Source organism: Lates calcarifer, linkage group LG16_LG22 (assembly GCF_001640805.2).
Source record: "Lates calcarifer isolate ASB-BC8 linkage group LG16_LG22, TLL_Latcal_v3, whole genome shotgun sequence".
NCBI lineage: Eukaryota > Metazoa > Chordata > Actinopteri > Centropomidae > Lates > Lates calcarifer.
This window is the reverse complement of record NC_066848.1, coordinates 11,431,908-11,455,236: the sequence shown is the minus strand read 5'-3', so window position 1 is coordinate 11,455,236 and position 23,329 is coordinate 11,431,908. Positions and strand designations below refer to the sequence as shown.

The 23,329-nt window shown below is 42.0% G+C and overlaps 3 protein-coding genes across 5 annotated transcripts in view; 1 reads left to right on the top strand and 2 right to left on the bottom strand.

The window, feature by feature from the left end:
• The first annotated feature begins 304 nt into the window (after positions 1-304).
• Positions 305-10,545, top strand: edrf1 (erythroid differentiation regulatory factor 1). Of its 2 annotated transcripts, none has more exons than XM_018696879.2 (25): positions 305-981; positions 1,629-1,837; positions 2,337-2,403; positions 2,497-2,622; positions 2,758-2,882; positions 3,024-3,171; positions 3,361-3,462; positions 3,548-3,669; positions 4,023-4,134; positions 4,304-4,451; positions 4,543-4,654; positions 4,817-4,928; positions 5,256-5,561; positions 5,675-5,746; positions 5,847-5,994; positions 6,132-6,323; positions 6,452-6,652; positions 6,827-6,883; positions 7,188-7,414; positions 7,553-7,711; positions 7,854-8,003; positions 8,279-8,432; positions 9,089-9,204; positions 9,328-9,500; positions 9,600-10,545. In XM_018696879.2, exons 1-25 carry the CDS (start codon positions 883-885, stop codon positions 9,760-9,762), a joined length of 3,600 nt encoding a protein of 1,199 aa, XP_018552395.1. In that variant the 5' UTR covers positions 305-882; the 3' UTR covers positions 9,763-10,545. The 2 variants fall into 2 exon arrangements, with proteins under 2 accessions (XP_018552395.1, XP_018552394.1); XM_018696878.2 differs by having other exon boundaries at positions 306-981; positions 6,827-7,045.
• Positions 10,270-17,537, bottom strand: dhx32b (DEAH (Asp-Glu-Ala-His) box polypeptide 32b). Its single transcript, XM_051076577.1, is given in 15 exon segments — positions 10,270-11,609; positions 12,075-12,265; positions 12,396-12,586; positions 12,949-13,089; positions 13,204-13,369; positions 13,371-13,396; positions 14,287-14,436; positions 14,521-14,548; positions 14,550-14,615; positions 15,440-15,676; positions 15,774-16,155; positions 16,756-16,949; positions 17,088-17,219; positions 17,221-17,468; positions 17,471-17,537. Coding segments are annotated over 15 exon segments (2,394 nt in total). The 3' UTR covers positions 10,270-11,434.
• A 1,277-nt stretch (positions 17,538-18,814) lies between these two features.
• adam12b (ADAM metallopeptidase domain 12b) overlaps positions 18,815-23,329 on the bottom strand; it is a 73,529-nt gene continuing 69,014 nt past the window's right edge. For both annotated transcript variants that reach the window (XM_018696914.2, XM_018696915.2), the window contains exons 22-23: positions 20,917-21,092; positions 18,815-20,785 (exon numbers count right to left, since the gene is read on the bottom strand). In XM_018696914.2, the coding sequence (XP_018552430.1) occupies positions 20,734-20,785; positions 20,917-21,092 (228 nt within the window). In that variant the 3' untranslated portion in view covers positions 18,815-20,733. The remainder of the gene's footprint in view (positions 20,786-20,916; positions 21,093-23,329) is intronic.

Here is a 23,329-nt window from a genome sequence, read left to right as displayed (position 1 = left end):
ATTCTGCATTCAAGTGTTAAAAGTAGTGGTATCAAAGTATCAAAATTATAAGTAGCCATGACGCAGACTGAACCATTCCAGGATTATAGTTATTGATTTATTAACCAGCCGTACTTTTGCAGCTGACAGGTGGGCTATTTTAGCCAGTTGTTTAGAAATAAGGGTCAACTTGTAACATTACTCATTTGAGAATTGGGTAATGGTTCTGCTTTGTCATTAACAATCTGTCAGGAAATTTCAAAATAAAATACAACATAACAGAAAGTGCTCAACTTTTCTAGAAAGAGGACCTGCCAACTCTGAAAGTACTTCCGGTTCATACATTTTCTCAAAAAGTCGCTGTAGCTGAAATATTTTCTGTGATATACGCAAGTATTCCATGTTACAAATTATTACAAGCTATCATTTGTATATTTTTCTTAAATGTGGAGTAATATCGATGATTGACATAAGCGAGAGGACGACTTTGGAGTTGAACAGGAAGTTGTTTGCTCGTTGCTCGCAATAACGTGTGCTCTGGCAACAACAGCCGGATGGAGAGAGAAGCTGTAGGGTTATTCAACTAATTAAATAAGGGCTAAACATTACTGAGGTTAACAGAGCAACAACGGCCTCTCATGTGAATCTCGTTTAGCTTTAATTTAATGACAGTGTTGTATAACCACGCTTTCTTTTTTACAGCTACACAAGGAAGCGTTGCTCTCTGGAGGAGCTAGCATCTCAAGCTAGCGTAGCATCACTAACTTTATCGATATAATTGACCTATCTCTGCCGTTATCTGGCTAATGTACATATCGTCCATGAGTTCATCAAGCCATGGATAGGTTGTCTTGTTGTTAAGAAACCGCCAATGTTTGCTGGATTGACGGTCGTGTGTCCAGTATGAGCGTATCAGCTGGAGACGGAGAGCCTGGGATCCCCTTGGATAATGCAAAGGAAGAAATTAGTGGCCCTGCCTGCACAGGTGAAAACAGCAAACATGTAAGTATCCAGATTGAGCACAGAGCAAGATTATAAACACGGTTTATACTTTATCTGCAATTAAAGCTAACACCAGCTAGCTGCAGTTGTTTATATGCTATAAAGACATTGTCACCTGCAGTCATTCACAGCGCTCAAAGTAGCTGTTTACCGTTCAAACCCTCATGTAGGAGCAGGGCTGCATTAATCTCCTTCGGGACCCTGGACAAAAATCCCTTCGCTGGGTCCCTTTTGACCAGCACTATTCGTGGCAGTTTGGTCATTTATTTCCACACTCCCAGAAATCAGCAAGTGCTCAAGAGCTGAAATGACCAGATGATGAACTGATGGAGAAAATTAATTGGTAACAACTGTATCTGAGCAATTATTTGAAAACATCAGCAGGAATGTCAAAAATTCAGTGGTTCCAGACATTTCATAAACAAAACAATCAACTGATTATTAAATAAACTGTGTAAACAGAAGTTATATGTAGTAATATGTTATATGTAGTGAGCAGTTGTCTGCTATTCCTGGTTGGTAATCAAGCCTTCGGTAGAGTTATCAGATTTGGAAACCATGAGCGATGTCTTGCATCATTTGGAAAACCTTAAATACATCCTTAATAACTTATGATATGATGCTTCTTTTTTATTTTTATTTTGTAGGACTCAGCAGCATGCTCAGGCAGCACTGAAATTAAAAGCCGTGCTGTGGTCAAGTACTCTGCCGCCCCACCTCCTACCAGCTATGCCTTGCTGCAGGAGAAGACAGACCTGAAGCTTCCTCCTGCCAACTGGTTGAGAGAAAACCCCCAGCTGGGCAGCGCAGGCACCACTATATTAGGGTCCAGCAGCAAGAGCAAACCTTTTTCCAGGTACAGTGCAATATACTGGGAGATGTTTCTTACTATAATATTTTGTCCTTTTTATTTCCATAAGGCAGGCATTATAAGATGTAATTTACTGTTGACGATCACCTGTTGAGAGCAAGTCAGAGTTTGTTTTAGAGGCTGAAAACGTCATGCTCTGTGCTTGGCTTAATTGTGGAACTCTGCAGGGCAGATGGCTCTTGTTGTTGGTCTGAACGCCGTCATGAAGACTAATTAGTACTATTAGTACTATTGGTATTTGCCACAGTGTGTAATGGACTCCATGCACTCTGCCTTTTTTCACTGATGTTACATAAGTGTATGTGAAATGGAATTAGATATGTATACAATGAAATGCTATAATCCTCAATGAACTGGATTAATATTGTGGCTGTCATTGGGTAAACCATGGATACTGATACTACTGGTAAATCATTAATCAGCCTGACCTTATTTCACCATTTGCAAACACTGTTGTGATTAAGTTCCCTTTCTTCTTTTGTAGTTTTGGGATGGCCTATGACTTCATTGATTGCATTGGGGATGATGTTGATGTGGTGTCAGACTCAGAGGTTTGTGGAGCTGTTGCAAAGCTAACATTTCTTTCTGTGTTTCTGAAACATGGATATGGGGCTGGTGTTAACATTGTTTTCTGTCAAATCCAGAACATCAAGAAGCTTCTGAAAATTCCCTACAGCAAGTCCCACGTCAGTATGGCTGTTCACCGAGTAGGAAGGACCCTGCTTTTGGATGAGCTGGACATTCAAGAGCTCTTCATGAGGTCTTCTCAGGTACAGCAGAGATTTTATTTTTACAAATCAAACATAGTCCCTGTTTCTTTACAAGAATTGTTGTGCCCTGTTTTCAAAATTTCTTGATGACAGCAAGTGGTTTAAGTGATTGTTTTTTCCCTGTGTGTTTTGTAGACAGGAGATTGGACGTGGCTAAAAGAATTTTACCAGCGGCTAATTGATCAAAAATGGCAGAGGAAAAAGAAGAGTAAAGAGCACTGGTATCAGAAAGCAATCCTGTCAAAGTTCCTCTACTACAGGTGAGTTAATTGGCGTTACTCAAATTATGGAAAAGAGCATGTAGGGTTCACCATGGGAGTTAGGTTACACTTCATTGTGAGGTGCATCTTTCTTAGCATTCTTCTGTCACCACTTTGGCTTCATCCCTGTGTATCCTGCAGTATAAATGGTGATGGGGCTGCAGAGCCTGTGCCAGACAACCTTAATGAGGGGGAAGAGGAGAATGGGGCAGAGGAGTACAGCTCTTCATGGCCCACCACCTTCACCAGCACACAGTCTGATGCAGAGGAATCAGATGCTCCCAAGGAGGTACCAAAAAATCACTCAAATATTAGTAAAATTTATAAAGAATCATTAACAAAATCTCCTAAAGTATCTATGAAATTTGTAAAATGTGTTAAATCTATCTAGTAGTCTCTTGGGTGACTAAGTTTACATGTGTGAGAGCTTTGGTTTTCACTGCTTGTGCTGACATTATTGCTATTATAACATATGCAGGAAAGTGTTTCTGTGGACAGCAAGTTTGCTTTAGGCCAAGTGACGTCTGTACCCAAAGAGCAAAACCTCCCTACCCTGTTCAACGAAGGGGAGAACAGTCAGGTAATACAACTTTTCACGCTTCTTTAATGGTATATGACTACAGTTGGTCGCTTATGTCTAATATACAGTATAATTTGTTTGACAGGGTTTAAGAAATGACTTTGTGCGAAACATCATGTGGACGTTCGAGGACATCCACATGTTGGTCGGATCCAACATGCCTATTTTTGGAGGTGGTCGCTATCCTGCCGTCAGTCTGAGACTCAGGTTGGAATTCAAATCCATTTGTTAATGCTAATTAAATTATATTATAATCCTAGTATTTTATAGTATTAGTATTTTATATTTACATGTGTTTGTCAACAAGATACTGCTAATCTCCACAGAAAATGGCTGGAAAATGGGTATGGTGAAAGTACAGTATGTCTATTCACAGAGATAGATGGTAGAAATTGTTGGAAGATCAGGTTTTTAATTTACTTTGACTGACTTCAGGAGGTGAACTGGAAAGATAATTTTGGATGCTGTAGCCTCATCAGAATTCTACAGCAGTTTAACTCCATTATTCTCGCCTGCGTGATCTCTTATTCTCTCTCTCTCTCTCTCTTTGTGTTTTTCAGGGACAACAATAAACCAATCAACATTCTGACAGGTATTGACTACTGGCTCGACAATCTGATGTGCAATGTCCCAGAACTGGTCATGTGCTTTCATGTTAATGGCATTGTTCAGGTAAATTGCTGCTGGCTTTTGTCCACTATTGTTATTGTCCGTTTGATTATTGCCATAATTCATTTTCATAGGTTAATCTGTCATTTGTAATGAAATTCGAATTGTTTTAATATCACTGATTTTAATATGACTGACTTCATTGGTTTTGCCTTTGTGGGTTTCCCTGCAGAAATATGAGATGATAAAGACAGAGGACATCCCTCATCTGGAGAACTCGACTTTCTCCACAAGGGTGGTGAAAGACATTGCTCAGAATATCCTCTCCTTCCTCAAGTCCAACTGCACCAAAGAGGGTCACACCTACTGGCTTTTCAAAGGTGGGAGACAAGCGAACAGGAATTTGTAAGGCTTTACACTAAGTGCCTGTCTATCCTTTATGTTTTCTAATTTTACTTCTCGAATCCACAGCTAGCGGGAGTGACATTGTGAAGCTTTATGATCTCACTACTCTGTGTGAGGAAGCTGAAGAAGAGAAATGTCAGAATCCCTTCACTCTTCCTGTGGCTGTCTTACTGTACAAGTAAGTGTCTGGGACTGAGACTCACAATAGCTAGTTCTTTGTGCTTCAGGATTGCAAGAGAGTCAAATTTTGCCAATTTCAACTCTACCTGTTTTATATAAAATATCATTTGCAAGAGAATTATGCTTAAATCAGACTCTTATTTTCTATTTTGTGGCGCAGAGTGGCCAGCAACTTGATGCTGAAAGCGAGGCAAAACAGAAAGCACTATGGCACAATCAGAACTCTGCTCTTAAACTGCGTCAAACTTCTGGATCAGGAGAGGCATCCCCAGGTAAGAGGAAACTTTAAGTTACTATTAGATAGAGATAGGGAGGACTTGGAGGAAGAGGAGATGATGTGCAACAGAAGTGCTGGACTGGATTTTAACCCAGGCTCTTCATTTAAACAATGAGCTGCTAGATAAAATGATAGAATCCTTCTTTAAATACCAAACATCATATGTCCTAATTTAGTTCAGTCTTTGATCATAATATAGTATATTTTTAGATGGCAGAGAAAGTAAAAAATGAAATCACTCCACCAAATCTGAAAATTCCACAGTTTAGATTTGATTGAACCTGACTTGAGCCCTGATCCCTTCTATCTCCTGTCTGTTCAGATCATTGCCTCAGCCCACTACATGCTGTCAGAGCTGTTCCAGCTCGACGAGCCCCCTGAAGAAGATGGAGGGGAGTCGCTCCGGGCCGGTGGCTCAGAGGACAGCTACAGCGATGAAGACAGGGAGGTAGATGATGATGAGGAGGAGGTGGGGGGGCAGGAAGAGGAGCTGACGGAGGACAGCGATGAGAGCAGCTCCTACAGTAACTGCTCCAGCCCACAGGATGATAGTAAAGCCGTGGCTGTGATCCGCTCTGTGGGGGAACTGTCTGTCCCGGAGAAATACAAATCCACTCACCAGATCAGAGTGAGTGCCTCTCCCCTGTACAGATCTAAGGGGAGAGAGTAGAGTATACAGATAAATATGTTGTGTGTAAAATGATAAAAAAGAGATAACCTTTCCTTTTTTAATCTCTGCAGCCAAGTTGTGCTTTCCCTGTTTCTCAAGACAAGGAGGAGAGATGCAGACACGTCCTGAGCTACGTACTAAAGGCGAGTCTCAGCAGGATGTTTGTGTTCAGTGTACATATAGTGATCTATCTCATGAAATTTGTCATTTACCAGTTAGTAATTGCTTTAATACACTACACAGGGCCTGAAGGCAGTGGATGGCAGCATTAAGAAGGAGAGCGACCTCCCGGCTGCAGACCCTAACACACCCATTCCTCTCAAATATGAAGACAGAAATGCTATTGGAGCCTGCACAGCTGAAAAAGGCCTTTCTCTTCTTCTTGAAAGAGGTTAGTCGTCATCCCTTATTTCAAAGGATAACTGATTATAATACTACACAGTACAACAGGAAATAATTAAGTGTTATGGCGTACACTATGACTCAGAGTCACTTTGAGTAACTTTCAACATGTGTTTGTGTCACCAGCTGGGCCGTTGCAGGCAGACCAGAAGCACCCAACACGCTCAGGGATGATCCCCGGCTCATGGCAGCATCATATGAAGTTGCAGCTCTTCCTCAAAGCCTCCAAGGCCTACTACGTCCTGTCTGATGCAGCCACTAACCTGCTGAAGTATGGGCGAGCCTTACGCTACATCAAGCTATCCCTGCAGTGCTATGGTAAGGTTATTTAACTCAACAGAAACATTGACTCCAGTCATGGTAGTTACTTCTTTTGTGAAGCAAAATAATAACTAAACATTTATTTCTCTTTCCCCTTCCCCCTCTTCTTCCACTGTTTCCTCCAGATGCCTATTGCTCAGTGAGTGGAACACTGCACCCACAGGTGCTGCACTTTCACAGCCAGTGCCTTTCTCTGTGTGGGGACATCCAACTCATGTTGGCCCAGAATGCTAGCAACAGAGCGGCTTACCTGGAGGAATACAGCTACCAGACCAAAGAGGACCAGGAGATCCTGCACAGCCTGCACAGAGAGAGCAGCTGCCAGGGTCAGTCACTAAAGACAGATACCCATACAAATCCTAAAGCTCACAATGGCCAGCTATCCATTTCAGCTCCACCATTATTTAGCCAAAAATGTCCCACTATTTCTTGTCTTTTCAAGTTGTTGTGCTCAATTATTGATGAGTCAATTTGTCACTCCTTTACTCTCAACCCACTAGCCTTCAACATGGCAACAGACCTGGCCATGGACCCAGAGTACCAGCTGTTTGTCAGCAGTAAGTGCTACGAGGCAGCATATGAACTGCTCGTCTCTGAGGCTTTGAAAGATCACGCCTCAGATCAGCTGGCTCAGGTGCTCAAGCGGCTGGGAAACATCCGCAACGAGATGGGAGTGTACTATATGAACCAGTCTGCAGCCATGCAGACCGAGGAGGAAGGTATGCTGGGTAGCAGCTGCAACTCCTAACAACTTTAGTGACCAGATTTCTACACATTGTTACACATTTTACAGAATACCAGTGACCGTGTCTCTGTCCATGTTGCCCTGTCTGACTTAGCTTCTTCCTCTTCCCCCTCCAGTAAAGAAGTCAGTGTCTGTAGCAGAGCAGGAGATGTGGAAAAAAAGTTTTGCCTTCTTTGAAAAAGGGATGAAGGATTTTGAAGCCATCGGGGACAGCACCAACACAGCCTTGCTGCTGTGTAACACCGGCAGGCTGATGAGAATCTGCGCTCAGGCCCACTGTGCCATGTCTGCCGACCAGACCAGAGGAGAGTTCTCTCCTGAGGAGGCTCTCTACTACAACAAGGTGCCATCGTCAAACCCTTTAAGGGTTAAAGTCTGCATTGAAGCAAGGGAAAAATATTTTTACTTTTGCAGTGTTGTTGATCTTTGTCTTTTTTTCATCTCACTACATCTCAACCCTTTTTATATCATTTCAACCCAGGCCATAGACTACTACTTGCGGGCTATGAAGTCACTGGCAAGCCGAGAGAACCACGCAGCAGTGTGGGACAGCGTAAACTGGGAGCTGTCCACTACTTATTTCACCTTGGCTACACTTCTGCAGGACTACGCCCCTCTGTCCAGGAAGGCCCAGGAGCAGGTACATTTGAACACAGTGAACTATTCTAAATGAAGTGAAACATTGAACTCTTAAACTTATTTTGATAGTTCTGCATTCCACGTTTTGTGGCGACTTTTATGTCCTCAAAAAGTCCTCAAAATTTCTGTGTGGGTTTCCCCAGATTGAGCGTGAGGTGACTGAGGCAATGTTGAAATCTCTCAAGTACTGTGACCTCCAGACTGAGTCGGCTCGTCAGCCGCTCTACCAGTACAGAGCTGCCACCATCCACCACCGTCTGGCCTCTATGTACCACAGCTGCTTCCGCAACCAGGTGGGAAATCAAAATTCTACAAATATGTAACATCTTTTTTCTTTCTTCTGAATTTTCTATCTGCTTTTTTGTACTAATAATTCCTGTCTTAGCTCACCCTTTTTGACAGACTTTCTTTTGTTTATGCCAAAAGAAAAATGTGTTATTTTCTGTAAGGAAAAAGAACAGACTGACTGGAATAGAATCACTGGTGATGGGATGTCTGTATTTCATACTTACCGCAGTATAATACACACTGAAGGATGCCTGTGTTTCTGGCTCTAATTGTGCGACAGGTGGGGGATGAACACTTGAGGAAGCAGCATCGGAGCCTGGCAGAGCTTCACTACAGCAAGGCTGTTTGTTTATTCCTCAGCCTCAAAGATGCTCCCTGCGAGCTGCTCCGCACGCTTCTGGAGAGGGTGGCCTTTGCTGAGTTTACAATGGCAGGTGAGAAATGCTGCTTTTTTGGTTTTTTTTTTTTCCCTTTTTATTGACAAAAACATCAGATAAAAAACAAAATGGAAAACAAACACAGAACAAACACTAAAAATCACATTGAAACAGTTATAAACATAACATAAACATAACATATAGTCATCCTGCCTAACAACCAAAATAGGTAACAAGACATTTAAGGATATAAAAAAATGAAGTGCTTGATTCTGTTCTAAATATACAAATTAAGGTAATGACAAAGGTAATTATAAAAAGCAAATATATTAGATTTAAGTGTTTTACACATAATTCTTTTTTAATTAAATACAGATTTTTTTCAGACCAGCATCTTTAATTAACCTCTCTCACATTTGCAAGCACTAAACATAATTTCTGTTTACTTTATTCTGGAAGGATATAGTGTAAAGTTTGATAAACATTCTAAATTGATTAAAATTCAAGGGATCCAACCCAGCAGCTTTAAAAATAAATCTTTTTCTTAGCAAAATAAGATTAATAATATAACTTTTTGTCTCAATAACACCACCCTCTCCCAAAGGTGCTCAGTAATGTTCAGTTTTGACATAAAAGGTGGATTGAATGGGAGAACACGATAGCATTTCTGTCCACAGCCTCTTGAATTAATGTTTCACATTGTGTTTCAACAGGTCAGAACAGCAGCGCGGCTAAGCTGAAGAGTCTGACCGGAGCTCTAGAGATCATGACAGAAACTCGCTACGCCTTCCAGCTGATTCATAAAGAGCTGCAGGAGGAGCAGATAGAGGTGGGTGATGGGATGTGCTCATCTGACGTGCTTATTTGTTTACACACAGCTCTGATTGGTTGCCCTGTCTTGATCGCACACTGTCGCCTACAACATCTTTTCCTTTCACTTGCCGTGCTGTAGCTGAGTGAACCGGACCCTGGCAAATCAGCAGAGACTCCTGATGTGGCCAGCGGTCCCACCTCAGGATTGAACCTCCAGGAAGTGATGAAGTTAATTGGTGTGTTTGAGCCAAGTTTCTCCTTCCTGCTGCTGCAGCTCATCAAACTTATGACGACGATGAAACGGAAACCAAGGTGAGCAAGAATCTAAAACCACCATTATATATCTAGCTGTGCATATAATATCCTTTAAAATTTCACAGTGCTCACTCCTGACATTTGTGCTTACTACAGCAATAAAGATGAGGAGCTGCTGATAACCTACAAGAATGTGTACTCCAAGCTGCTGCGAGCTGAGAAGAACGCGCCTCTCCTCAGCCGTGTCGGGCTCTACATAGAGCTCCTGCAGCAGCTAACCCCGCAAACAGAAAGTGACAACACGGGCACACAATCATGATAATGAAGTAGACCACGACAAGGAACACCCTCAAGACTCTGACTCCTTTTTCTGCACCTCGTCAGACACCCAAGCTGCATTCTTGGAAAGACTTGACAGCTGTCTTCTCAAAAATGCTGCGACAGAGAGCAGTGACTTAACAACATCATTATCAACAGGCACATCCTCAGGCAACACTGTCCTCCTTCGAATTACAGTTTCAAAGCAAATTTCACCTCCTGCGCCTTTAAAACAGATTCATCTTTTTCTAACATTTGCATCACAGGTTTTGAATTGTACATTTTTGTTGTAAATTTAAAAGATATTATTTAATTTTCTTATCGCTTAAGCAGTTATGGGTCATTTGTAAAGCCTCCTCTGTGTAGGATTTGTTATTACGTGTACCAGACATCGTATAATTTTTCTACAAATAAAACCATACGCCATAAGAAAAATGTCACAAAGATGGTATAATCGCATAACTTCTACACAGAGGGGCTTAAAACCTGATAAATTATTGAACACAGGCTCATAAAAACAATGATTCATTTTAATATGATTGGTATTTTTGATATTCAGTAATACCAATACTGCTGTGAATAAAAATGGAATGAAGTGTGATTGAAGGCTGATGAGTTGAAATAAACTCAAACGCGTTATATGCTTTCCAATAAAACATTGTGCAATAGTTTGGCAACATCCAATGCAAACTGAAGAGGCTAGTTTGTCCTTATTGCTGTATAAATGTGAGTTTATAGCAGCATGGTTTGCTGTGACATGAAAATAAAAGGTTTTTAAATTTTATGTGCCGTTTCTGTAGGTGGTCTGTCAATTTTGGGATATCGTATGTTTCGGCTAAAGCATCACAAAATCTTGGGGTAACAGGACGCATCAGATTAACTTTTAGAGGAAGTATTTTAATCACATCTTTGAATAACAAATATAAAGTATAATCTAACATAATGGGCTATTATTTTGGTTTATATATCCTTACATTTAAAAGCTGCTTTGCCTCAAAAAGGACAATTCAGAGTGAAAGATTTTAAGTGGGTTAGGCTGCACTGCACCCTGCGAGTCCTGGCACTGGCTCTCGCTGCACGAGTCACTGAAGAGAGGGAACATGATGTTTTTAATGCAATGTCAGTGAACTGGGTCACCCCACCGTTACTGAGCTGTATCCACACCAGATGGAGCTGCAGGGGGACCCAAACTGTCCCTGCACCTCATTAATCAGGCTGGACCCCTTGGTGCTGCGGGTGACTGAGCCGTTGGACAATGACTGAAGGTAAGATGTGAAAAGGAGGAGCAGGATGTGGAGCCGCATCATTAAAAAAGTTCAGCAGGGACTGTGAATATAAATTCTAAACCTCACTGGAATAAAATAAAAAGAGTGACTTTATGTATGAGCAAATTATTCTTAGCAATTTAGTAACCAGGTTGTTCTGAGTGGGAGGATTAAGAACAAATATAAATTATAAAGAACCCTGTGCAACTATCAAGGAAAAATACAGAAAATGAAAAAAGAGGAATGTGGGGAACAGATTAAGCTCCAGAAAAACTAATAAATTTATAAGATTAATTATATGACTACCCAGACAATGTGATTCTGGACAGTATAATGCAATAAGTCCTTACTGGTTACTGGTAATACTGGTTGTTTCATCACCTCCAGTGGCACCAGTGGCTCAGTCAGTCACTGTATGACACAGCGGTCACTGGTCTGATCTTCTTGGGGTTCTTCCTGCGATGCTGGAGGTTTCTCCTCTTGGTAATGAGAAGCTCCATGGTTCAAAATGTTCTGGAGGATGTCTTTGCTCTCGCTTGCCGGCAGATTGTAGAAGAAATACTGTGGTGCCATCTGAATGAACCTAGTAGGGGGAGAAGACAAAAAAAAACACCACCACTTTTTGTTATAGAGAAGATTTACAGTTATCTGCTCCTCACATTATTTGAGCTGCAACAAACTGATTCATATATTTTGTGATGCGGAGACTAAGAGAGTATGACAAAGAGAGCTGCAGGGTTTTCTCTGCCTCCATTAAGCTGCAGCTCCACATTCCCAGACATCTGTGCGATCCATAATCCCCCCTCTCTAACCAGCAAATACTAGAGAACAGGATTAGGATACCTCCCCTCCACAACCAGCATGACTAGTCTCTGCTGAACTGGGGGCTTTACATCTGGTCCAAAAAGGGGAAAGGGAATGGTGTTGATTACTTTGAAGCCTCTTCAAATGCAACAATCTGAGGGTGGTCTGCTGGATTCTTTTGAAGCAGCAAGACTGCATAGGGTCAGTCCTGTGTGGACAAAATATTAACAAGGCTGTAACTTACTCCTCGGGCGTTATGTGGGTGACGGTGCGGAGGCAGTTGTCCTCGGAGAAGGAGTGCTCGTGGAACAGCACCCATTCTGGCAGGCCCAGCTTGGGGCTCTTGGCTCCGTAGCCAGACAGAGGATGGATCTGTGCCACATGCTTATGGGTCATAATGAAGTAGTTCCCTGATCCATCCACATCCCGCGCCACCTGAGGGAAAACACAGCCAGGAACAGTCAGACAGACTGTGTGTGTTATGATGTAAGCTGCTGATGCTGATCTAATAAATCTACTGTGTTTTTGTTGAGTGGTAGTCTATAATAAAGTTAGGCTATCTGACCTGCATGAAGAAACCTGCCAGCAGGGCTCTCTTAATGTTGAAAGTGTTGCTTCGGGAACCGAAGGCGGGCACCGAGATGGGCAGCTCGATCCTTTTCAGGGTGTCGGTGAGCTCGGTACGAAGGGCGTCAGCCATCAGCAGAGAGGCGTGGTTCAGGTACAGATCCTGACACCACTTCTCCACATTACAGTCTAACAAGGGAAGAGAGGACAGAGCAGGAGAGGGAATTTTAGGAGGGCAGAATCAGTGATGAAGACATAGGGATGGGACAATATCTGTGTAAAATGCCCTCCAAAAACACTTTTTGAAAAAGTGTATTTAATATCTTCATAAGTAAGTATTTTCATAGTTTCTAGATTATTATGAGGTATCATTACTATTTTCAGTATAATCTGTTGTGATAATCAAATTTACCCATGAATATAATTGTTTAATTTCAATAAGCTTGTTTTGCTAAAATTTACAATGATTTTTCTTCATTCACTGATCTCCATGGCATCTCTGTGTGCGCATGTTTGTGTGTATCCATGTAGGTGATACTCTCAAAACTCACGTGGATCCTGCTGGCACTGTTTAAAGGCCTTGTAGATATTGATAAGGGTGAAGTGGTCTCCCTCTGGGTGCTGGAACTTCATGTGGCACTGGGTGGCCTCTGGCTTCAGGTCCACAGAGGGAACCATGAAGCAGGTTGGTGCTTTAAAAAAAAAAAAAAAATCCATGAGGAAAACAAGTTGTTCAGAATATACTGCTCACCTGATAAGATACAACAGAAAACCCTTTCGTGCATGTATGTACTGGCATGTGTTACCTGTCAGCATGGCAGCGATGATGACCACCTCGCTGACGCAGTCGAACTCGCAGGAGGCGAGCAGCGTCTTAGCCATCTGGGGCTCTACGGGGAACTCGGACATGATGATGCCCATCTCAGACAGGTTGCCGTCATTATCCAGAGCTGCCAGGTAGTCCAGCTCCTCCTAAAGCCTGCATCAGGCCTCCAGGATCTGGGTTGGAAAGATTTTTGGATAATATACCTTGTTCTACAAAATTGGACCTTGTTTAAAGATGGCTGAAAACTGGAATTCAAATCCAGCAGAGAACCAAGTACACATCTTTACAACTGTCTAGCATTTAAATTGGGAGTTTATTAATCACATACAAATACAAATTTGTCTAAAACTGACAAGGATTATTTTTCTCCTTTCATGTTGGTTAAACTGTAATCCACAGCAGTGACCCACTGGGACAATCCCCCTACAGTATACTGGCACCCTAGTGGGCACGATCACAGTGAAAAGGCAGCAGCAGATTAGGATTTTATAATCCTGACCAATATCTGCCATGCATCACAATGCAAAACAAAAAGAACAATTTTCTGTTCTGTCTTTGCAACCAACATGTTTTTGGATGATCATCATGGGGAAAGAAAGAGAGACACGAAGTCAAAGAGACAGAGTGAGAGGAAAGAATAAAATCCTCCTTAGAGGCTCTCTATTATCGTCTACACCCACACACACCAGCATGCCTGAGCTCTAATCAACTAATGGGAGGGTCAGTGTGTGTGTGTGTGTGTGTGTGTGTGTGTGTGTGTGTGTGTGTGTGTTTGTGTTAGTGGGGGTGAATAAATCCGGAGGAACAAAAGCACACAGAAGCAGGTCAGCTCTAAAAAGGATGCTCGCAGAACAGGAGCTGTCAGTTCAGCTGAGGCACGGCTCACTGCCCTCCAATGAAAAAAAGGTTCCTGTCTATTGGAACAAAAGTGAACAGACCAACTGAACCCAAAATTCATATTATCATCACCGAGGACGTGAAAGTTGGGGAACAACAGGTGCTTAGCCAGTACAAACAGCCACAGCAAATATTCTCTCTGTTTATTTTATTATGTAAATCTCACCTGGCCTGTCGATGAAGTCGCAGTGGCCCAGCCCAGCGATCTCCATCCTCTTCAAGAAGAGCACAGTGGAGGTGATGTCAGACTCCACGATGTGAGGTCGTGTCTCAGCAGGAAGCTGTCTGTCCTCTGGGTACAGACAAAAACACCGGCCTGCAGGGTAGAGAGATCCTTTTTAGACAGGATTGCAGCCAGAGATTTACATCAATAGTGTTTCGTAACAGTCAAACTTCTCACCTGTCGGACCTGCCAGCTGTTTGCGACTCTTCGGCCTGACCCTTGCTGATTGGCTGAATGATGGCCGAGTTTGTTCTGATCCTGGGGTTGTAAACCTGCAACAGTATCACAGTATGTTATATATACAGTTATATATCAGTTAATAGTTTCTGCACATATAGATTTTACACACAAACTATATGAACATAATGCATACTTATTATTAAGATTAAAACTGCCCAACTGTATATAATGTAGATCAAATTAAGTCTGCCTCAACTAACTAGATGAAAATGTGACTTAAAAATTAATGCATCAGCATTAAAAAATAATAATGATAATAATATAACAGTCAAAGGTACTAGTTTTTCTTCATAATGAGTACTTTTACTTTCAGTAGATTTACCTGAGAATACTTCTGTTCTTTTACTCAAGAACTTTTGGATGTGGTATTATTTGGTACTCAAGTACAGTATCTGAATAGTTCTTCCACCACTAATAGAGACATTTAACGAAACATACACACAAACCTACAGTAACAGTGTAACACATTTTCAAAAATGGAAAGAGCCTATAGCTTGAAATATAGGAACTGTACATTGACAGGTATGGCATAGAATGTGTCTCAACATTTCCATTGATCCTCAAACACCAAACTTTAAAAAAGCATTAAATTTAAGAGTAAGATCAAATCATTGCTTTTCAATATGGCAAAAAAAAAAGCTCAAAAAGACAAACGCTGAACAAAAACATTGCAAATTGATTCATTCTCTTTGTACACTGCTACATGATTCTTGTATTGAAAAATACAATACATAACAACATAATGTGTAACTAATGTGTGCCCAGCTTGTTCAACCACATCCTGGGTGGACCCTAAAATTTACATGCCCACTTGTGGTGGCTCTCCATAGTAGCAGCAATATGATATATAACTTACATATCTCTTCTCAAGCCCGGCATCAATGACAAAGTTTATTGTGCTAATGGCCCAGAAGAAGTCCTCGTTTGGGCTGGATGTGAGGAACACTCTGCGGGTCCGGCTTGTCTCCTCTTCCCCTAGGTCTGGTAGAGTCCCAGGCTGGCCAGGGTGCACAGCAACAGGCAGGAGCTCACCCAGGTCACGAGGCAAACTGTACCTCTCACGACACAGGATGTCGTGGGCCAGATCTATCTCCTGGTAAAGAGAGATTAAAGAAGAAAGTCAGAGAAGACTTGTTCACAGAGTGCTGTTTTCATGTGTCATGCGGTGCTGCTTTTTTTTTTTTTTTTACCTGCATTGTCACCAGAAACACAACCACATCTCCCTCTTCTTCAGAGTGGTGGATCTCCAGCACCAGACGGAGGGCGGAGCAGAAGTAGCCTTCGCCTGTGCTGCTGTACACCGCCTCCCCAGCGCCGGGGCTCTCCAGGTGAATCAGAGGCACCACAGCTGACCCGGCAAAGTGGGCCAGCTGCTTGGGGCCGGGCTCTGCTGTGGCGGTGAGGAGGATCACGCGGAGCTCCAGCCTCTGCAGGGCCACATCCTTCAGCAGACCCTGGAGGATGTCTGTGGCCACGGTCCTCTGGTGGGCCTGGTCCACGATTACCACGGCGTAGCGCTCGAGCAAAGGGTCTGACATCATCTCTCTCAGCAGCATGTCATCTGTACAGTACCTGTGGTGGGTGATAAAAGGATGCTTGACATTAAGAGGGAGCGCGCACAGCGGCACTTGACAGACACTGTATTCAAATTCATAAAAGCCTGAAATAAATCATCATGTTTCTTTAATTGTAAGCCTCCAGGCTGAAACAGCGGAACAGTATATTCAGGAAATCCATTCAGCATACCACAGAATGGCATCTTAATGAAAGGCACTTTGTCTACACTTCAGCTTTGCCCCCATTAGTGTAATTTACTCTGATAATTAGTTTGGGGAGTGGATCCTTTCCTACTTGCCGGCTGCCTGTTTATCTTGTCTTCCTCCCCTCAATGTGCTGAGTTTCTTTTTTCCCCCCAGCTGACTTATGAGAGACCCACATGAGGGAGTGTGACATATGGGCACGCGGGGGAGTCCGGCAGCTGTGGAGGAGCCCCTGAAAAGAGCAAACCCCTTCACCCCCCACCACCTCAAGCCTTTTGTTCACTTCTCTCTTGAGAATAAGAGAAGGAAGGGTGTGTGTCGTGACTATGCATTGTTGTTTGGGTGGGGGGGGGGGTCAAGAATGAGTGAGAGAAACTTGTGTTTGGAAGCAGGAAGTGCTGCTTTAACTTACCGGAGGACTGTGTCATTGGTGCAGCACGTTTCCAAAGGGATGCTGTACCCAACTTCGTGCCCGATGTTGACGTCCATCTCGTCAGCCACTCTCAAGGCGAGATCTACGGCCTGCTGCGCGTGAATCTGGGTACAAACCACCATGCCATGCTGGAACTGGGCTGACAGGCAGAATTCAGCACACCACTGGGGAATCTGTTTCAAAATAAAAGTGAGACAATTAAATAATAATTTTTAAAAAAAAAGTTCAAACTTCTGCTGTTGCATGAATTAAATGTGCATTATTTTCCATGGCTAGTAAAATCTAAAGTGTCAAATGCCAACAGTACTCACTTGAGAACTCCTCCCGGTTTTAGCAGAGCCGCTGACAATGACAAACTGTCCTTTGGCCAAAGTGTCCATGAATTCACATTTTGCTTTCCACACTGGCAGCTCTTTTCTTTCTTTCAGTAGTTTGTAAAATCTAGGAGGAATAAGGCAGTCCATCAAACTGATTAAGCTCCAAAATGTCATCATATTCTTTGTCCCCCTGACTTGAAGCCTCTGCATCTGAACAAAGGGGTGATTTCCCCTCAAAATAGTCCTCTCCAGTTAAACTGGTAACATCCTGCGCCATCATGAGTGAGCTCCCAGTCTGTCCGGTTTGAACTTCATTTACAGATCCGCAGGACTGAAGTTTGGAAACCTCCAGGCTCTTCAGTAAACTGTTGGACAGCGCACAGACCGCCTCTGCAAGTGAAGCCAAATGAAAGGCTCACTAGGCGGCCAGCCCAGTGTTGTCATGTGGCCATTAATCCCCACAGAAGCGCGGTCATCAACAGATGACACACACACACACACACACACACACACACACTGGAGTGAGAACAAAGATACATGGGCAGGGACTCAGAGGGGCCTGGTGTTTACAATGAGAACTGGCTCACACGCAAAGGCCACAAGCTGCACATAGTGTAAAATGCATTCGTTTATCAACTGTGGTTTAATGTAGTAATTAAGAAATTAATTATCTCAGTGGTTGACAAACTGAAATAATTGATGCCTAAATCCAAAAAACAATGATTGAGCCAGAAAATGAAGACTTGTACCATTTAAAAGCCCCTTCAAATACAGAACTTTAACTTTTCCTAGAGTATTTTTACACTGTGGTATTTGAACTTTTACTTAGTAAACAAGCTACCCAGTACAACAGTCCCCATTAATTATTATGATACCATACTTTACTGCTTTACATCCAGTTCTAAACTTTCCCTAAAACAAATAAATGAATACATTGACAAAATAAAGGCTAACAACTTTCATTCCATTGCTTACCTTTAAAACCCAGACTATTATTTACTTAGTTATTATTATTTATTTAGTTAGTTTGACCACGTACTTTAGCTCAGTCTACAGACTGTTTAGAGGTCGGGGTAATTCCCAGTAGTGTACCAAGATAGCTTGTATTTAGCAAGGATTCAAGGACAGCTTCACCCTGTGGTTTGAGGGCGAAGCCTTGAAGCAACATAAGATAAAACTGGAGGGGGACGTTTTGTAATGACTAGTGTTGGTTGACAGGTGGCAGTGTTGAACAACCAGGACAGGCTGTTCAGGCAGAGGAGACTTTCAGTGTAATGAATGAGGTAACAGATTGGTAGGACTCTTTCATACACTAAGTCACTGAAGTGGTTTTCCTTGACACACACACAGAAGAAAGGATGAGTGAAGGAACTTAGATTTATTTTTGCTGCATCTCATTTGCCTCCATAAATGTTGTTTTGTTGCTAGTTGTTGTCATGCAGAAGGACTGTGTTACAAGTTCATATATTCCAAATGATCAGAGTCAGAGTTTGTCATGCTGACTTTTTGGTAGCTTTGTTATGCATCTTGCATTCTGAGTTTAAGGCACAATCATCCCCTCAGAGGCTAAAAAACAAACAACATCAGTTAATTATTCATGTTACCAAATGATGAAAAGTTTTATCCTTATGAGCCCTTATTTAGCTCTTTAACCCGCTTAGTTTTTACAAGTTTCTCTAGAGCTGGGCAAAGTGAGGATGAAATTAAAACAACTTGCTGAAAACAGTCATAAAGGAAGTTTTATTTGGCTCTGATTTCATCAATGAAATCTCTCAGTTTAAATGTTATCCTGAAACATTTGTCTCTGCCCTACAAGTTATGGGTTAAAGTCTTCAAAATCATGTTTTGACCACCTAGTGTAAATGGGGAACGGCATCAAAGCTGTTCTATCACTGTGCTTGTAGAAAAAAAAAAAGAACATAAAAAGAAATGATTACTGACATATAATATTTACACTTTACAATGGCTTTTAAACATGTTACAGTTATGCAAATAAACACAGTACATTTAGGATTTACAAATGGCATAAACATTTAACGACTAATAATTGACACAGCACTAACAAATATTTCCCAACAGAGAGTGGTTACTCTGACTGTTGAACACGTGTGAACACAAGAGAGAGCATTACTTGTACACTTATGTACACAAATGCAACGCGGGTATGCAGGGCTTTACCAACTTCAATCATTCTGCAGTGGTGAGAGGACAAGCACTGCAAGTGGATACACTGCAAATACAAAATGCATTATCCAAAGTGAACACTGACACAGGGAAAAGAACTGCACTGTAAAGTTTTTAAACCGTTGAACCCCTCTTTGTATAACAGCAAGTCAACAACAAATAACATCAAGGAAAGTGCCTAACTCAAAGTGCAATGGCAAGCTCTGGATCTAATGATGGATGCTGTGAATGCATGAATAATCAAGAGTTCAAGAATAACGAAGCCATACAAAATCCAAATGGAATGTTATGAAGGCAAGAGGAAAAAGAAAAGACGGGACAGATACGGTAAAACATCTTGTTGGACACGGTTGGGGAGGAGCTTGGAAAGCTCACAGCGTTGAAGTCATCTAACTTGGCTCGCACAGCCCGAGGACAAAGTGAGCGTAAATGTTAAACATACAAACACCGGAGTTAATGCGGGATTGTTTGGTGTTGGTGTAATTCTCTGGAACACAATCAGTCCGTCAAATCTGTTGAGACTGTGCACCGTCTGCCAGTTATCAGGAGAACAAGTCGAGCGTCCAACACATGCCGTGAGCACTGTGTCAGAGCCGGTGTAAAATGTGTGAAAAGAGCTTTTCCTGTTGGTACTTTACTGCCAGAGTGAACTTATAAGGAAGTAAAGGAGACTGGCTGTGAGACTGTAAAATGAGCTGATCGGATTGATCCTGCAATAAAAATGTAGTCCGAGGCTTTAACATGAGTTCAACCATTTCATTCCAGCTTTTAGATGATGCATCTAGAAAACTGTTGAAACTGCTGTGTTTTTCCATTGTGTTTAAGAGAGAGAAAAAAGTTTGATTAATATCTTTTTTTTTTTTTTTTTTTAGCACCGTAGCGGCATGGATATAAAAGATGTATTCAGTGTTGAATACATCATAAAAAAATGAAAAACTGAATAAATAACATTGCTCTATGGGCCACAAGCTACACTAACAACTTGCTGAGTTGTTTTCAGTTTCCCTTTATCCTTATTTAAACAAACTTTCTGCGCATCTATTATTCAAGCAACTTCACTGGTTATAAAAAACATTTTATATTTCAGCATTTCATTTGAGAAAAAAAGTATAAAAATCACCAAAGAATGCAAAAGAAATATCCTAAATGACACCATGTTTCTTTCTTTTCTAAACTTTTCCATGTGGGAAAGTCACTCTTCAGAGTGGCTCTGTGCACAAACTGGTGATACTGAAGTTAAATAGTTAAATAGATAAATAGTTCATTGGTACCTGAGCAAGGACAACAAAGCACCTTTTAGAGGCGTAGCACCGAGGTGATGTTAGCCCCCTTTCACTAGAAACTCTGCGACGTTTCAAACTGTCCGAAAGGTCTTGCAGAGTCTCAGTAATTAGTGCAAATCAAGAAAGTCTCCGTCTGTTTGGTAGGAGGTCTACTCGCCCATGATGTCAAGAGCTCAGCAGTCCTTAGGAGTCTTTGGTGGTCTGTAGGGCAGCACTGGCGCAGGCCTGAAACATAAGCAAAACACTGATCAGTGTACGAATGACAAAAAGCCATTGCTGACAGGCAGATGACGTCAGCAGTGTTGTGGATTTCCGGTTTAAAAAACGTACATGAAGACGGAATACGATGCACTCACCTGCTGGGTAAAGGGATGGTGGGTGGAGGCCTGGGCACAGTGGGAATAGGAATAGGGAGGGGTCCAGTTCCGGGGATGTGGACCCCTGCTGCTTTGGCGCTGTGACCTAGCCGAGAGCTCCTCCCCAGTGGGTCTGCAGGGAGGGGTTTCTGGGGTGGACTGGGTTTCTCAAAGTCCTGCAGAAGAGGAAGAAGTAAAATTCAGTCCTTTAGGTTAATATACTCAATACTTGCTACCTGACCTTAATTTAAAAACAAAACAAAACAAAAAAAACACCATGAATCACATTACTCTTATCTTGAGTCACATGTATGGAAACTGAATAATATAACATATCACCTTCTATCTCCCTTTAATTTAAATATGGAATAGTTGTAGAGAAGCAATCAGGAGACGAAAGCAGACACATTTCACTAGAGGGCACTGTGTTATCAGCATCCTCTCTGAATTCCCACAGCTAACATGAGATGAATCCTAAGCCACCTCCTCCTCGACTCCACCATGTCTGTGGCGGTGCTGTGTGAGTGCAGAAGGTTATCTGAACGAGGTGCCATCATGTGTTACTAATCTATCAGCAAGGAGGCGAGGCAGTGATAAATATCTGCTACCAGGGAGTCTGGCCGACACACATGCACAAACGCAGCATATGCACCCACCCTGACCACACCACACCACACATTCAGAGGAATACATGGACAAGAATTACACACACATACACAAACACACACAGAGGAAGTTTTCCACATCATGCATGGATAAGACTTTGAGAGGTAGAAGGTTTAAAACATTCATGAATGCAACCAAGACGTGACTCAGTTTGTCACATCAACATACAGAGTTATGAACATGTGAGCGTTCAGTGCTGCGTGACCCAGAGGACACTAACACAGCAACGTATGCATGAAGATGATTTTTAACAGGATTGCCCGAGCAATCAAATAACCTCTAAAAAGACTGGCTGTAATCACATAACAGTACAAATGTGCTTTTCATACGTCTTCGCCAAAAGTATGCAGACACCCCTGAATGCATACTTATAAGACCTAGAGCTGTTTTTCATGATTTGGGCCACTTGGTTCCAATTAAGGAAAATCTCATTGCTACAGCAAACAGTGATATCTGCAGGGATGCAAGGTCAACAGAGAAGATGCTTGTCAGAGTTAGATGTGGGAGAGGTTGACTGACTTGGCACAGGGCCCGGACCAAAACCTCATCCACCACCTTTGGGATGACTTGGAACCAGCCGGGTCACATCACCCAACAGCAGTGATGCTCTGGTGGTGGAGTGGGAGAAAATGCAGCGCAGGCAGATTTCAGATATAGCATGATCAGCGCTCATATATGGCTGCACTGTTTGGGTGTCCACCTGCCTCATTCATGTGTTCACATACTTTTGGTCAAGTCATCTAGGTTAGTGTTTTGTTTTGTAAGTGAGGAAAATATAAAATGATGGCTTCGACTAACAATTAGTTTAGCTATCCATTAATAATCTGCTGAACAACAGACCAAAACCAAGGATATGTAATATAGAATACAAAGAAAACTGAAAAATATTCAAATCTGAGCAGCCAGAATGTGAATTTGTGACACTTTAGCTTAAAAAAAAACAACTTACACATTTAACTGATCATCAAAATAGTTGCCTGTTAATTTTTTGTGATTGACTTAATCGACTTATTGTTTCAACTACAGCCAGTGATGTCACAAATTAAGCAATACCTTGAGACATAACACATTTCATCCTTATCTGAAGGATGACAAGTCACACCATAGTATATCATATGCCTGCTGGTAATCAGTAAATTCATGTCAGTCTTTACAGAGAAAAAGCTCTTTTTTACAAAACTCTGAATCCAACAGCCCAGAGCTCTTCACATGCAGTTAAAAACACAAGATACCCCGCAGAGGTTGAAACGTTATGTGGCATTTATCAGATTGAGCTCTGTTAACAGCACAGCAGGTTTGTTTTAGTTAAAATCTGCACTGCAGTTCCATGTGGATACTGTTCTTACTTGTTGAGAATTTTTTGGGAGGTAATAAAACATACACAGTAGGGGACTCTTGGGTTCCCATCAGAGGAATCTGTGTGAATATTAATTGAAACTAAGAGTGTTTCACAGACTTGCACATAGACTGCTACCACCCACTGTGATCTTTAAGCAGACATCCACTCCTGACAAACTCCTACATGCGTAAGTTATGGGCTGTTTAGTTTCAGCAAAGAATAACTCTCTTCTCCAGAAACACACAAAATCAGGCTGTTTTTCAAAGGAGATGGAAAACAAAGATGTAAATGGACAGATGCATCCACTCAAATGCTAGAGTAATCCAGGGCCCATGTGCATTCTAATGCCGCTCTTGGCAGAAAACCTTGCACTGTAACTGGAGTCTTGGTGGTGTTCACATGTCTTAA